At 41.2% G+C, this 16,180-nt stretch overlaps 1 protein-coding gene across 2 annotated transcripts in view; it reads left to right on the forward strand.

Moving 5' to 3' along the window:
- Positions 1-16,180, forward strand: part of LTBP1 (latent transforming growth factor beta binding protein 1) — a gene marked incomplete at its 5' end in the record, with an annotated part of 370,057 nt that overhangs the window by 326,087 nt on the left and 27,790 nt on the right. For both annotated transcript variants that reach the window (XM_080931548.1, XM_080931549.1), the window contains 6 exons: positions 1,224-1,349; positions 4,951-5,094; positions 12,204-12,383; positions 13,320-13,406; positions 15,136-15,264; positions 15,952-16,092. In XM_080931548.1, coding sequence (XP_080787674.1) covers positions 1,224-1,349; positions 4,951-5,094; positions 12,204-12,383; positions 13,320-13,406; positions 15,136-15,264; positions 15,952-16,092 — 807 coding nt within the window. The remainder of the gene's footprint in view (positions 1-1,223; positions 1,350-4,950; positions 5,095-12,203; positions 12,384-13,319; positions 13,407-15,135; positions 15,265-15,951; positions 16,093-16,180) is intronic.

The following is a 16,180-nucleotide window of genomic DNA, read 5'->3' on the forward strand; positions in this document are numbered from 1 at the left end:
TCTTTCAGAAGACAAAAGTTCAACTCCCAGCACTCACATGGTGACTCATAACCACAAGCAGCTGCAGGTCCAGGGAGCCTGGTGCCCTCTTCTGGCCTCTGTGAGCACTGCATCCACATGGTACACATATCCACATACAAAGTCTCACATACCTGATTGTCAATTAAATCCTTTTAAAAACTGCATTGAGATTCCATGTTACCTGGCTCCAAAAGACCATTGTCAAGAAAACAAGCAGCAAAAACTGCAAGAATGCAGAGTGTGGAAGGTGAGTCCTTATCTACTGCCAGTGCGAATGTAAGCTAACAGCCACTGTAGAAATCTATATGGAGGCTCCTCAAATATAGAACTACTATATGACCCAGACATAATGACTCCATATATACCCAAAGGACCCTTAGTCAGCACACACCATATTTGGACATATCCATGTTCATTTACTGCATGGATAGGCAACATCATGTTTATTGCAAGATTATTTATAGTGGCCAAGTCATAAATCATTCTAGTTGTCCACAAACAGATGAATGGAAAAAGACGTGTGTGTGTGTGTGTGTGTGTGTGTGTGTGTGTGTGTGTGTACAGCTAGAGTTTTATTCTGCCATAAAAAGAAAGAAATTATGTCATTTTCAGGAATAGGAGGGAGCTGGAGTTCATCCTATTATTTAAAATGAGCCAGGCTTAGAAAGAAAATATTGGCCATTTTCTCTCATATGGAGATCCTCTATATTTATTTAAAAAAAATAGAAGTTGAAGAGTAACTGGAGTTAGCAAGGGAGAGGGTTATGGGAGGGCTGATATGAACAAGGACAGAGACACAGACATTGGCCTTGTCAAGAAGCCCATCATAATGACAATATACTAGTTTAAAAAAAGGTTTTAAGAGGTGCAGACAGCACTTTACTCTGCAGAAAAAGAAGGCTGTCTTTGAAAATAAAGATTTGAACGCATTTAGGAAATACTGACCATGGCTAATTGTGGCAGTCATTTCAGTGTGAAAATATTTCCTGTGGAAAAGTCAATGTTTTCTCATAGACTCCGGTATTTTAGCAACTAAACCATTTTCATCAAAACATTTGATTAACATGCAAGTTGTTTTTGAAGTCCTGTCTGTGTAAACATGATCCTCTTGTTCAACCCTGCTGTATAGGGCGCCTTTTCTCATCCATTCCGTACCTTGTCAGTGTTCATTTCCTGTCTGATGCTCAATATCTTTTTTGCAGATATTGATGAGTGTGTTAACAACACTGTGTGTGACAGTCACGGCTTCTGTGACAACACAGCCGGCTCTTTCCGCTGCCTCTGTTATCAGGGCTTTCAAGCCCCACAGGATGGGCAAGGGTGTGTGGGTGAGTTTTTGTTCTCTGCTTTATCTCCTCCTCCCACCTCATCGTGTTTCATATGTCTTTTCCAAATGAAATGAACCCTATCAAAAGTAGGCAAATTTAGAAGAAAACTTTTCATCATGGTTTCATTTTCATCTTATGATTTGAGATTGTGAAAATGATAGGCCCTCCGGCCTCTGAAGTGGACAGAGACATTAAGAAAGAAGTATGTTGTTTAAGGCTCTTGTTAAAGGGCATGTGCTGAAACCTAGCTGAGTGGGAATCCATCCCCAGCTAATGAAGCCCGCCAGCTAGGACATGTACCTCCTTAAACAGTGTGCTGAAGGAAAGTGCTGTCATCAGCCACCCAGGAATGACAGCAGGACAACAAGTGACAGTGCTGAAGGAGGGAAGGGCTGGGCGAGCTCCCATACCATCCACATCCCAGAGTTCAGCACAGGCTCTGAGAGGAGAGCTCGCATTTCATATTCTGATCAGCTGTGATTTCTGCAAACTTGTTATGAAACACACGTTCATGGGGAAGGGAGGGGGCTAGAGAATTTCCAACTTCACAGAGTGTGTAGCTTTTTATTTATTCTTCTGAGTAAAGGAAAGACCTGTGCTTGCCACAAGGTGGGTGACACTCAAGGCAAAGACAGTGACCTGCTTGGTTGCTTTGACAATTAGCCAATCAAGCATCTGTTCATTTACCATCCGGACCTGACCCGGAGAGCAAAATGTCCTAGAGGCTTGTCACTGCTTTGCTGCTATAAATTATGGAAATTCAGTTAATCCTTAATAGCAGGAAAACATCTAGGGAGCCGGTAATGTAGTTTTCACAAATTTGCATAAACAACAGCTAATCAAAAACCACATGTTACTGTTCAAGAATTACAAGGAAGCACAGCTGTTTCACAACACAGCGAAGATGATCCTGTGGACTGTCTCCTGCGGATGTGGCCAGGCTTGGTAGCACAGGCCTATAGTCACAGCTATTCTGGAGGATGACACTAGAGGACTTCTAATAAGTTGAAGGCCAGCTTAAGTAACATGACCCCATTTCCAACCCAAAATTTAACAAACAAATAAATAAACGAGCAGAGGCTAAAGGCATAGTTTAGTGCTAAAGGCTAAAAACATACTTTATTGGTAAACTATGAGAAGATTGCCTGTGTTCTATCCACATCAACAATACAATTATAGTGGCATTTACTTACATTTTGACTCACAGCCCTTGCTGTGGCCCCTCCTTATCATCTTAGACTTACACCTCCTCAGATTTCATCTGCCAACAGCATTAGCTGCTTGTGGTTGTGACTAGTAACTTGCTTGGCTGTCACTTGCTCCTTCCGTTGGGGTTACTCTCCCCCTGGGCATAATATTTAGTCTACATCAAGTAATCAGTATATGCTGTTTAATTGTTTAATGTCAAAATATCAGATGTTGACTCCACAGAGCCCCAGAGCACCTGATTATTGTTTATCCTAGTGAGACTAGTAAGTGTTTCTCAACCATATTTATCCTCCAGTCTGTCACAGAATACTGATCGACAGAAGGGTGTTGTCTATTATTTTGATAAGCCCAGCAGATGCTTTATATTTTTTTTTGCTTTTTTATCATTGTTTAAGAGACATTAACTAGAGAGATGACTCCATGGTTAGATGCACTGGCTGCTCTTCTAGAGGACATAAGTCCAAGTCTCAGCCCCCACATGGTGATTCACAGTAATCTGTAACTCCAGTTACAGGGGTCTGGACATTCCTTTATGACTTCTCAGGGCACCAGGCATGTGTGGAAGCAAAACACCCATATCCATGAAATAATACAGTAATAATACATGTTTTTTAAAGAAATAGTAACTGAGTTCCTACTATTTGCCCTTCTCAAATACTGTCCAGCATTTCCGAGATGAATCAGCACCATGTCCAGTCTCTGGTTGTGCTGTTTCCTCTGCTTGGACCTCTCCCCACCCATCATTTGCTCATCCTTTGATCTGGATTCACATGACATCTTCCTAGCATCCTCCTGCACGGAGGAATCAGTGTCCCATGTTTCTCTTGAGCTCTCCCTTTAATTCCCACCACCCTCAGAAGCTTGTGGGGTTTTCTTACTGAATTCCCCGACTCAACTCTAACTTCTATGAAGGGGGAGCTGGGCCTACCTTCCACATGGGGTCCCTGAGAACCTGGCCTGTGTGTATAAGCTAAGACATACCTCTTGGTCAGATGAATGGAGTCTGGTGGGAGAGACTGCAAGAGCCATGTAGATAGAATGAGTTGGAAAGCAGAGCTCCCTCTGATATTATGTAACTAAAATTAGCAGATGTGAACTGGACAATTTCTAGTCAACCTTTCTGATGGAAATTATGACCATGTTGATTAAAGATTTTCATTCCACTTTCCTTTGTGGTACCATTTCTTTTTATAGGTGAAACTTGGGTTATTGGGTTTATAAATCTGTCTATGGACAAAGTGAAATGGAAAAGTTAGGCAATATTCTGAAACTTCAAGGTCCACAAACCTTACCCTCCCTGAAAAAAAAAATCTAGGTATACAAGTGAAATCAATATTTTATCCTCTCCTGGGTGAGTTGGAGAATTGCTTACATTTTTAAACTTGGTAAGAATTCTCATGGTCGCTTCTGAAAGCTGCTGTTGATGTGTGTAAATGTAAAAGAGCCGTGAACACTTCAGAGTCAAGCCCAGTGCTTTGCTGACTGAGGAGGTCACCAGTCAAAGATGGTAGGAACAGAAAGGCACATGGTACTCCATGATAAAGTCAAATGAGGAAATAGCCTGTCTTTGGGGGCTATAAATGATGGAATTGTGTTAAATAGATCTCTTGACTTTGCTTTAATTATATGGATTTAAGAATACACAAAGGAAACATTCAGAAAGGTTGCACTGTGGTCATCAGTGGCGTAAGAAAAGACAGTGGAATCGGTCCTTGGTTGTTGGACCAATTGGTTTAACCTGAATGACTCATGTGCCCTAATGAATATTTATGTGTGCCCAGCAATCTGAAGTGTCTTGTTAATTTAGGCTGAAATGAATTTTCAGACATGTAAGTGTGTTTTTAAAACCTTACATTTTAAACCTATGTTTTGATTGCCCATGCTTCTAGTTTTTCTTGAACTAAGAGGTGTAGCCGGGTAGTGTACTGATACACGCCTTTAACCCCAGCACTCAGGATAGGCAGATGAATCTCGTGAGTTTGAGGCCAGTCTGGTCCACAGAGTGAGTTTCAGCCAAAGCTGAAGAAAGAAACCCTGGCTCAAAAACAAACAAACAAACACACACCCCAAGAGATACAGGTATAGAGCTTTGGATCGTTCGTGTGTTCAGTATGGTGACAAGTGAGGAAAACGACGCTAGGTTGTCAAAGTGTGCTCCCAGTGAGACTCCAGGCTGTCCCTTAAAACTACCATCGGGGTTTAGAACCTTGTTCTTCTGTTCTCGTCCAGACCAGAATGTGCAGCTCTGCCTGCAGGGTTCATTCCCTGGGAAAGATGAGGTTGAGGGCTCACTGAAGAGCAACTCTGTTTCCAGCAGGCTTGGCACAGCTGGTAAAGTTAAACAGTCAGGCAAGAGGTGCAGGCCTTGCTTAATCTGTGCTTTCTTTTCCAGATGTGAACGAATGTGAGCTGCTCAGTGGTGTATGTGGGGAAGCTTTTTGTGAAAATGTGGAAGGGTCCTTCCTGTGTGTGTGTGCCGACGAGAACCAGGAATACAGCCCAATGACGGGGCAGTGTCGCTCCCGGGTCACCGAAGGTAGGTCCCAGTGGTACTCTGCAGGGATTGGAGGGCGTCTCTTGGGATGAGGCTGACCCAGCCTTAAGCTACATATTCTGGAGGTGAGACAGGACATATTCCAACACAGTCCTGCGTCTGGGAGTGTCTTAGGGTTTCTATTGCAGTGATGAAACACCATGACCAAAACAACCTGGGGAGAAAAGGTAACAATCCATCGCTAAGGGAAGTTAGGACAGGAAGAAACCTGGAGACTGAGCTGAGTCAGGCAAAAGCCATGGAAGGGTGCTGCTTACCGGCTTACTCCCCATGGCTTTCTCTGCATCATTTCTTATAGAACCCAGGACCACCAGCTCAGGGGTGGCCCTTCTCTCAATGGGCTGGGCCCTCAGCCCTTATTCACTAGTTAGAGAAAGCCCTACAGGCTTTTCTACAGTAGGCTGATCCTATGGAGGTATTTGACTAATTGAGGTTCTATCCTCTCAAAGGTTGACATAAAACTATTGATCCCAGGTCGCTCCCATGTCTTATTCTTATGCCTTATCAGTCAAACAAGGATGCAAATGATGATATTTTGGGTTAAATGCCCTCTAATGTTCTTTCCAGCCCTCTAGTGTTCTAGGGGTCAAAACGACGAGGACATTTGCTGAGAATTGCCGAAGACCTAGAAAGCTATCAGCTAGCATTTAACATGGCCTTGTCTCACCAAGCTGCATAACCCTTCTTTTTTGGCCCTTGGGGAAACTTATCCTGACATTCCTTTAAATTAAAAAGCAACACGTGGGGCTCACAGGGTCTACAAGGACTTCTACTTGGAATTCTTGAGGTTTCCCAGAAGGTGGCCTACAGAAATCCCACATTTACATTTGTTGAAAATTTTGATTTAGGCCATGTTATCACTGCATATATTGAAATGAAGAATTGACAGTCTTCCAGATAAGCTAATCACCCACCACAGCCTACAGCATAAAGCCCAAATCCATGAGGAGTGCCGCAGGTTTTTTTTAATGGCCAATGTTTTGGTCATCATCTTTCTAGTATCTTTTAAGGTCTCCATCAGAAAAAAATTCTGACAGCTATTTAGCCCATGCTTTTTAAGTGCAAGAAAGGAGTATGGAAAGTTTGAGGCCAGTCTCGATCTAGAAGACACCCTGCGCCAGAAAAACAGAACAGAGTGGACAGGAGCTGTGTTGCTGTATTTGTTCTGTGCTTTCCTTTCTAGACTCCATATTTATCATTCACACCTAATCGTACCTCCTTTTGTTTTCCCCACATACTTGTCAGTGACTTGAGGAATTCTCCCCAGCCCTCTCCTGAATCCTACTTTAAAAAAAAATCTTTCTCCTTGTTCTACAAGTTCTTGAGTGAAAAAACTAAGAAAACCCTGTGTGTGCATCTCTCTCTGTGCATCTCTTAGGTTCCATCTTCCAATGTCATGAAATATGACATAAAGCTACCTTACTTTCAAAAGTATGAGGAGACTTAAAACAAGAATGTCTGGTGTCATTTTCAACTGGAGAAGAGGGCCGAGTTTCCTGGTCTGTTCTTTTGGAAATCCTTTATTGAACATCACCATTCTATGGGGCTTGATGAATAGATCCTTTCAGGACTATAAGCAAGTATAGCATGGGAACTCTACTGCCCCATTAGTCTTTGGCTATTGTGATCAGCTATCTCTAAGAAGTATAGAGAAAATTGGCTATTGAAGACCTTTAGAATATACTGTAAATACAAGAGAAAGTGAACACAAACAGCCATTTCCACATTAAACAGAGGAAGCAAAAACATCTAGGTCATCTCACCCCATCCCCAGATTCTGGGATCAGACATGTGTAGGAAAAAAAAAACAGCCTTTATAAGTGAACGTGCATGCCTTCATCAGATGAGCTCAAAGAGTGGTCCCAAGCTCAGCAGCCATTTCTGGTGCAGAGCAGAATGTCATGTTCATGCCACAGGAGGCCACACCAGCAAAGGTTGTCTATACCCTCTCCTCGTTTATCTCAAAGAGAATAAAGAAAAAGGAAAAGCAGAACAAACCAAAGAGACTTGTTATGCTAAGATGTAACATTCCAAGGAGATGAACACTTAGGTACCAACCTGGGTTTTTCCCTATAGAAGGTGAGGATGCCATTACCTGCCTCATCCTTTGATTATCTGTGTCTCATGTGAAATGGCTTTAGTAACACTTCCCTCAAAACTGAACCACCTGAGGCTTGGGGTGTGGTTCAGTGGCAGAACACTTGCCTATCATGTATGGGGTCCTATAGATCCCTCCCACAGAAGCCAAACAGAAAGACAAATCAGTGTAAAAATGTCAAAACCATAGTGATGTTTTTGCTATTACCATACATACTGCTAGGAGAAAGATATGCAGATTGATTTTCATACACTAATTTTAGGCCAGATAACAAACACAAAGGAAACAAATCAAATCTAAGCATACCAGAGGCGATATGACATTTCTAAGAAGTTGGCGGCAGGTGACGTGGCATGACCACTTTTACTGACAAAGTTTATAAGAAAAAGAGCTACCCCACTCTTCCCCCTTTCATAAGCATTGATTCTGCCTCAGAAAGTGACTTTCCAAAGGGATCTGGCAACAGAGATCTAAACTCACAGGAATTTAAAAGAAAACACTGTATGTATATGTATGTAAATGTTTATATATGTATACGTGTGTGTGTGTGTGTGTGTGTGTGTGTGTGTGTGTGTGTGTATACACCGATCAAAGATGCTTGCTCCAATGGAAAAATGCCCCAGGAAGTTGACTGTTTGAAGGTCAGGAAGATGAGGGTGTTGTATTTTTTCACAGAATGACCTTTGTGGACCAGTTTTTTTACAAAAGAATTTGCATCTCCATCCAAATGGATGAAGGCTTGCCTGACTCTTCATTTCAGCTGTGTAAACACTGAACTCCCACCAGCTTGGAAAGAAAATAAGAGCAGGATTTTGGAAAAAAGCTGAATAATACAATTGTATTGTTGATCATTTCTCTTATGTAATAATCTCTGTACCTCCTTCGAGTGTAAAACAGGGCAGAATGGTAATTTTATGTCTTTGTTTCTATGATCTAAATGTAAAGGAAAAACACAAACTATGTTTACTATGTACACATACATAAATTATATATGATGTATGTACATGTAATTTACTATGCTTTGATTTAAAATGATCCCTGATTAACATTGGGGATCTTATATATAATACTACATTTTATTAAATATAATCAAACATACTCCAACTTATCACATAAAGAAAATATTATTGAGTTTTCTTTTAGGCACAAGCTACAAAGTAAACTTCAAACTAATAGAAGAGAAAGTGGGGAAGAGCCTTGAAGCCATAGATACAGGAAAAATTCTTCATGAACAGAACACTAATGGCTTATGCTCTAAATTCAAGAATCAACAAATGGGACCTCAATGAAATTGCAAAGGACACTGTAAATAGGAGAAAACTGCAACCAACAGATTGGGAAAAGATCTTTACCAATCCCACGTGTGATAGAAGGCTAATATTCAATTTATACAAAGAACTCAGGAAGTTAGACTCCAGAGAAACAACCCTATTTTTACAATGGGAAACAGCTAACCAGAGAATTCTCACCTGAGGAACATCAAATGGCTGAGAAGCACCTAAAGAAATGCTCAACTTCCCTAGTCACCAGGGAAATGCAAATCAAAACAACCAGTCAGGAAAAAAAACCCTCTTGCTTTATTACTGAACTGTCTACATGATTTCCCCAAGTACCCGGCAAAGATTCTGCAACTCTGTTGGGTGCCAGTGATTATGAAGTGGCTCCTCTCCAGTGCCATCAGAAATCAGAAAGCCAAGTGAGGGCTGCGCTCTCTCTCGCGTGCGCTTAGGTCTCTGTGAACAGTCTGGTTCTCAGTCCTTTGAAGACCGTTAGTATAAAACAGAGTTGATGCTTGTTTTCTGTTTGATTTTAAACAGAGAAAATAAATGGAGTACTACTCCTTTTTCTTTCTTTTCTTCATTTCAATGTTTCTACCAGTGTATCAGTGATGAACAACAGAAATACAGGCTGTAGTGTTTGCCTGGTTGACAGTGCTGCTTTTGAATGCTGGCAGTTCTGCTCCTTTGACACTACTCGCTATTATATGTGTTAATGCTCTGTGACAAAATGCCCTGATTCCTAGTGCCAAAGTTCACTTCAGTGTTTATAACGGAACACTCCTCCATCTGTGCTCTTTCTAAAAATGGTGCTTAAAGAGCCCATCCTTTGCAAGTCATCCATGTTGTTCCTTAGCATTTTATCTCCACCCAGTTGTTAAAGAATGGTGGCTCGTTTTTCCGGTTTTTGTATGTGTGTCTAATGCACATTTTAACGTGATAGACAATGCATCATGTAGCTACAGTTGTATGGAAACGTCAAGCTTGTAGGAGGTTATTTTTTCGGATCTTCAATAAACTTTTTTTTTAATTTCAAAAAAACAAAACAAAAAAAAAAACAATGACTTCATGAATTTCTTAGGCAAATGGATGAAACTAGAAAATATCATCCTGAGTGAGATAACCCAGTCACAACACACACACACACACACACACACACACACACACACACACACACACACACACGGTATATACTCATTGATAAGCTCAGATTACCCAAGATACAATTCAAAGACCACACAAAGCTCAAGAAGAAGGACGACCAAAGTGCAGATGCTTCAGTCCTTCTTTGAAGAGGGAACAAAAATATCCACAGGAGGAAATATGGAGACAAAGTTTGAAGCAGAGTCTGAAGCAAAGGCCATCCAGAGACTGCCCCACCTGGAGAGATGCAGCCCATATACGGCCACCAAACCCAGACACTATTGCTGATGCCAAGAAGTTCATGCTGACAGGAGCCTGATATAGCTGTCTCCTGAGAGGATCTGCCAGATCATGACAAATACAGAAGCAGATGCTCACAGCCAACCATTGAACTGAGAACTGGGTCCCCAATGGAGGAGTTAAAGAAAAGATTGAAGGAGCTTAAGAGGTTTGCAACCCCATAAGAACAATACCAAACAACCAGAGCTCCCAGGGACTAAACCACTAACCAGAGTAGAAATGGATGGACTCATGGCTCCAGCTGCATATGTAGCAGAGGATGGCATCAATGGGAAGAGAAGCCCTTGATCTTGCCCAGTGTAGGTGAATGTCAGGGCAGGGAGGTGAGAGTGGGTTGGGGGGCACCCTCATAAAAGCAGGGGGAGGGGTATGGGATGGGGGCTTATGGAGGAGAAACTGGAAGGAGGATAACATTTGAAATGTAAATAAAATATATCCATTAAAATGTTTTTAAAAACTGTTGCTTTCCTGATTTATATTTTTAATACATTGCTTAATGACTCTCATTTTTAGGCTTGCTTAATAATGTAAGTGAATAAAACTGAATAGTAACATTGAAAATATTGTAAGAAACACTGAAAATTTTCCTATAAGGTTTCTGGAATTGATTTAATAATGATTTAAAATAAGTATTCTTACTTTTCCCTAATAACTCTGTTTCTAATGCCTTCCATAAAATTCCATCCTTCACATATGTGTGAAGTAAGAAGGTTCAGACAAGGGAGTTGGTGGGTTTACCCAGTTCACTCACTTACACACACACACACATACACACACACACACACACACAATTTAAGACCACTTCATAACTAGCACATAGGAATCTGTATTTTATTCTTCTTCTAGGCCCTTGATCTTGGTTGGAGTATCAGCCACTGTCCACACTATTTAAAGTCCAAGCCCAAAATCTGTTCAAAAGTGTGTCATCAGATAAAGTTCTAGAAGGATCCTTGGTTCTTGTTGGCACTCTGCCAGGAAAGTAGACTGGTTGGTGTTGGAAGGCCTGTTTGATTCTTTGCTTGTTTCACAAGAGGAAAGCAGGCAGTTGGCCTCAGGCAAAATCCTGATAACATTTAATGAACTCTTGCCTTAGAAATGGCCTTAAACTGCTGAGTATATTATTGAAGTTCATGGTCAACTTGGCCCTGACAAAATCAGTACAGAGGAAATAATTGTGAAAATGATGCATTAAATTTCCCTTGTATCTTGACCTACCAACTTCAAAAGTATGTAAGTCTTAGCCTCCTTCTACTGGGCAGTATTCTCTTTTGTGGTTTCCTTCGACCTAATATTCAGAAATGGCAGAGTTCTAAAGAAAACGCTGCACTGACAATGTGCTAAGTCACCATGATAGCCTTTGTTAGTTCTGATTTTGTGCAGTATAAAATAAAAACTACAACTGATAAAATAACAGCTGGACCATAGTCAGTCCTTCGGACTCTTCAGCACTTAGTGGAGGAAACTGATTACTCGCCAAGCCCTGTCACATGTACTGATCAAGGACATAAAGGCGATTCAAATCTAGACATGACATTATTTATAGTTATTTTCTGAAAATGAGTAGAGCTTGTTTTTACCACTTACAGTCTTTCATATCACCCTCAAGGTGTTTGGTCATAGAGAAATGAATCTGTTAAGGTAGGTTTTCCTTCAGAATTTATGTAAGCAGAATCTGAACCCAGACTTGCAGCCTACACTGAACTTTGCTGCAGCTCACAGCTTCCCCCTGAGATGTATTTGTGTCATTTAGTTTTCAGTGATGAAGGTTGTTTGAGGGGCTCCAGGCTACTGTGTTAATGTTCTGTATATCTTCCACTGTTCACTCGTCAGAGCTGACTTGGGGCATGGTTGGTCCAAATAACTGTAGAGGGTTAATTCTTACGTGTGGCTCCAGATTTCTCATCCCCATGTTGGAGAAAATTTCAGTGATTTAAGTAGGTGTTACAGCTCTATAAAGAATGGCCCTGGGTTGGCGAAAAAAAAAAAAAAAAAACAGATATGGAAACTGTACTCACAGCCAAATTTACAAGAAAAAAAGTAATCGGTTAACGTAAAAGAAAATGGTTTGGACAGATTTACGCTCTAGGGTGTATTAGAAACCCACCAAAATTCAGGACTCAAGTGTGCTTTTGTCTTCAAGTTGGAGAATCTGACTCCTATTGTGGAAAATAGTCTGGTGTCAAAGACATGTGAGGGACATATGTGCTTGGACTCTGTCCTGTCACAGTTTTTACTTTACAGTCTCCCCAGTTCTCTTTCTCTGTGCTCTTTAGATTCAGATGTGGATCGTCAGCCCAGACAAGAAAAGAAGGAATGCTATTATAATCTCAATGATGCCAGTCTCTGTGATAATGTGCTGGCCCCCAATGTCACCAAACAAGAGTGCTGCTGTACGTCGGGTGCCGGCTGGGGAGACAACTGTGAGATCTTCCCTTGCCCAGTACCGGGGACTGGTAAGATCTGCTAACTGGCATGTCCACGCTGCCTGGTCACTTGGTGTTCATGGGCCTGGGTGATGGCTTTGAAGTCCAGAAATAGCATAAACTGTCTTCGTGATTCAAATTAGTTTTTCCTTCAGCGCACTCCACTCATGCTGAGCCTTTGCCCTCATCTCATCTCCATATGAATTCTTAAATGCTGTCGTAGGATGTACTGTTAGTCAGGCTCCGTAGATGCTGTAAAAGATTATTCAGATTTATTCTGTTTAAAATAAGCCATCTTGTTTGTGTGTGTGAAAGTGTGTGTGTGTGAGAGAGAGAGAGACAATCATAGAGACAGAAAGACAGAGAGACAGAGACAGACAGAGAAACAGAAAGACACACAGAGAGAGACAGAGACAGAGAGAGGTTTACATGTGCAGCTGAATGTTCCCATTTTGTACTCGGAACAGGGGTTCTCCCCCATCATTCTGTGCCTATTTTTTTGAGGCAGAGTCTCTCCCTGAACCTTGGACTCAAGTTTTCTCAGCTAGGCTAGAAGACAACACCTCCTTGGCGATGGAGTTATAGACACAAGCAGAACCCCTAGCTTGCTATGTAGGTGCTGGTATCTGAAGCTGGTACACACCCTTAATTCAAGCACCCAGGAGGCAGAGGTAGGCAGAGCTCTGTTAGTTTGAGGCTCTCTTGGACTGCCGAGAAAACTGTAGGCTGTCTAGGACTACATAGTAAGACCCTGTCTCCAAAAGCAAACAAACAGACCAATCGATCTCTGAAGTTGCTGATGTCTTCTCACATGACCCATGCTTCTGACACCATGATGGACTTTATTGCTGGAATGTTCTAAAGTTGCCAAGTCTGAGAAGTCTGGATTAAAAACCTGGGAAATGTTGAATCTTTGTTTCCTTTTCAACTCATTGTTTTATTTGGTTTTGTCTCTCTTAAAATCAGCTGAGTTCGCGGAAATGTGCCCTAGAGGGAAAGGTTTTGTCCCCACTGGAGAATCCTCTTATGACACCGGTGACGAGAACTACAAAGGTCAGAATCAAATGCACATGAGTTTCCAACACGTGTCGGTCGCTCCAGTGGGAGCCTAGCTTGGGTTACACAGTGGTAGTGTTCTGTTGGACCATGGAAACTGGTGACTGAGTCTTTTATTCCACCCCTGGATGAAGGTCTTTGTGGATGCAGGACTAACCTGTGATTTGGGGGTAAGAAGAGCTGAGGCTCCGTGGCCTTGAGGAGTCAGTTAACCTTCTGAGTTTCCAGCTATTTGTCTTTGAAACAGGAATGTTTTCAGAAGTACAATGAGCTTTCAATGAAACATGCCTGACTATTTTCCACAAGAGGCAATAGTCCGGATGCTGTCCTTCACCCTAGACAGACACTCCGGGTTACATAAACCATGACCATGCATGTTTGATTAGCATGTCACGCTTCATGATTAGCTAGGAAGCTAAGCTTCTTGCTTTGTTAGTAGCTGTTCCTACTCTTCCTACAATATTTTGCTAATGGCTGCTGATTCATGATGAAGGCTGGAAAATGAGAAAACAGAAGTAGCTGTTTTATATCTCTAGTGCTGATGTATATAGTACCTGTTTATTCCAGTGTGTGTGTGTGTGTGTGTGTGTGTGTGCGCAAACATTTTCTCATTAGCTGCCTTTTGACAATTCCATGTTAGAGATATTATTATGGATATATATATAGTGGGTTTTTTCCACTATAGTTTAATATTGAAAACTGGAAAATGGCTGGAAGAGTGACTATGAAAATAGTTTTATTATCCATCCATTTTTGGCACGGTAGTATTTGAATGGTGTAGACTAATTCAGTAGCTGGATAAGAAATTCCATTTGTGTTTTTAAAATACATCTATGATTTAGTCCAACTGGATTAGGAGACTTGGTCTGCAATATGTGTTGAAATGGTTTTCAAGCTCATGAATATCACATACTATATTTTGACAGGAATAAAGTTAAATTTCACTTCATCTTATGAACCTTGATTTTGCTCTAAGGCCATCCTCTCTTATAGATAAAGCCCAGTTCTTCCTCCTAGCTGTGCTGTGACTGATGAAAGAAGACAGGACTCAGACACTTACTGCTACATGTTCTGTGCTTGGCTCTGCTGGTTTTTTCCATGTGTAGATTTGAGCAGGTCTTTCATGGAGTTTACAGTTTTCAAAAAGAGAAATGATGTGAGCTCAGAACTGCTTAAGTAGACAACCCCAGAGTGTCCCAAATCCTTTACATAGATTATCCTACTCATCCTTCAGGTGTGAGTAAACTGGTGGGTCTAGTTATATGCAAATGCTCCTAGAGATATCTGTGATGGCCCAGAGGTCATTTCTATAGGGGATGCAGGTCAGCTTGTAATTCCATTGAGTTTACCTCCTTCCCCAGAAAAGACTTCTTCATCCTCCATCAAACTGTTCTTGGCAACTTTGTGCATCTTAACTAGTAATTACGGCAGCATCTGTCACAGAGGGAAAAGCCCCTTTCACGAAGGCTATGCTAGAGCAGGTTCTGGGAGCCACTTTGAAATCCACAGATGAATTCATCAAGCATGAGGTGGCACTAGGACCACATGTGATCATGTTTCTGTGTCTCCTGATTGGGCCTTATTATATAGTAATTTTATATTTTATATCTGTAAGATTCTTTTGGATGTAATAATATCCCACCTGAAACCAGATATTAGTTAGGTTCTTTTTAACTGGAAAATCAAAACATATCCCTATTTCTGTTTCTCAATTGTCTCCCCATAGATGCTGACGAATGCCTGCTGTTTGGAGAGGAAATCTGCAAAAACGGTTACTGTTTGAACACTCAGCCTGGGTATGAATGCTACTGTAAGCAGGGGACATACTATGATCCTGTCAAATTACAGTGTTTTGGTAAGCTTTAAAAGACTGTAGTAAGGTGTGCTTAGAAAGTGCACAGAATAAGCAAAATAATGCTATGTAGTAAAAAATGGTGTAATTTAAATCTAAATCATGTCTGAATCTATATGGTGCCTTTTAAAAGATACATAGGTGTTTTGTGACTCTCTTGAGCAATATTTGGGAAATAAAAACCTTTCATCCTTGTATGTTGGGCAAAAGTTAATATTCATTGTGGAACAAAATTCCAGTCCAGGTCAGTAATATGGCTGCCGTGCTCACTTGGTCTGTGACTCCTCTGTTTCAGCAGTCAGTTCGTGGGAGCAGAGGGCATTGTTAAGTACTCAAGCAGACTTCAGTGCTTAAGCCAACAACCATGTTCTCCCAAAAGGGAAAATATAGCATAAGGAAGTAATTTTTAAAGTAATGAAAAAAAGGCATTTTATCTTGTTTTTCTGAGCGTGTCCCATTTCTCTATATTTTCTTTCCATATTTAATAACAGCAGTGGCAGCAATGTGACTTTTTCTCAGTGACTCTCTCTTTCCAGTCACAAGGGCTCCCTCTGGCTGAGGATGTGTACTTCATTCAAAAGTGGCAGCTCTTGCTATCGGGACAAAATTTAGCAGCATGTTAACTTTGATAACTGCATAAAGCACAGATGACCGCTGATATTTTCTTTGGTGATTTTCTTTTCTCTTGAGATATGGATGAATGTCAGGACCCTAACAGCTGTATTGATGGCCAGTGTGTCAATACAGAAGGTTCCTACAGCTGCTTTTGCTCCCACCCACTGGTCTTGGATGCCTCTGAGAAGAGATGTGTACAGCCAACTGAATCAAATGGTATGTTTGGATATGAACTACAAATGTCTATCTAGGCAAATACTCAAGGTTGTCATTTTAGCAAAAATGGGAATTACCTAAAAATAGG

The sequence above is a fragment of the Micromys minutus genome, assembly GCF_963924665.1.
Source record: "Micromys minutus genome assembly, chromosome: 1".
Classification (NCBI taxonomy): domain Eukaryota; kingdom Metazoa; phylum Chordata; class Mammalia; order Rodentia; family Muridae; genus Micromys; species Micromys minutus.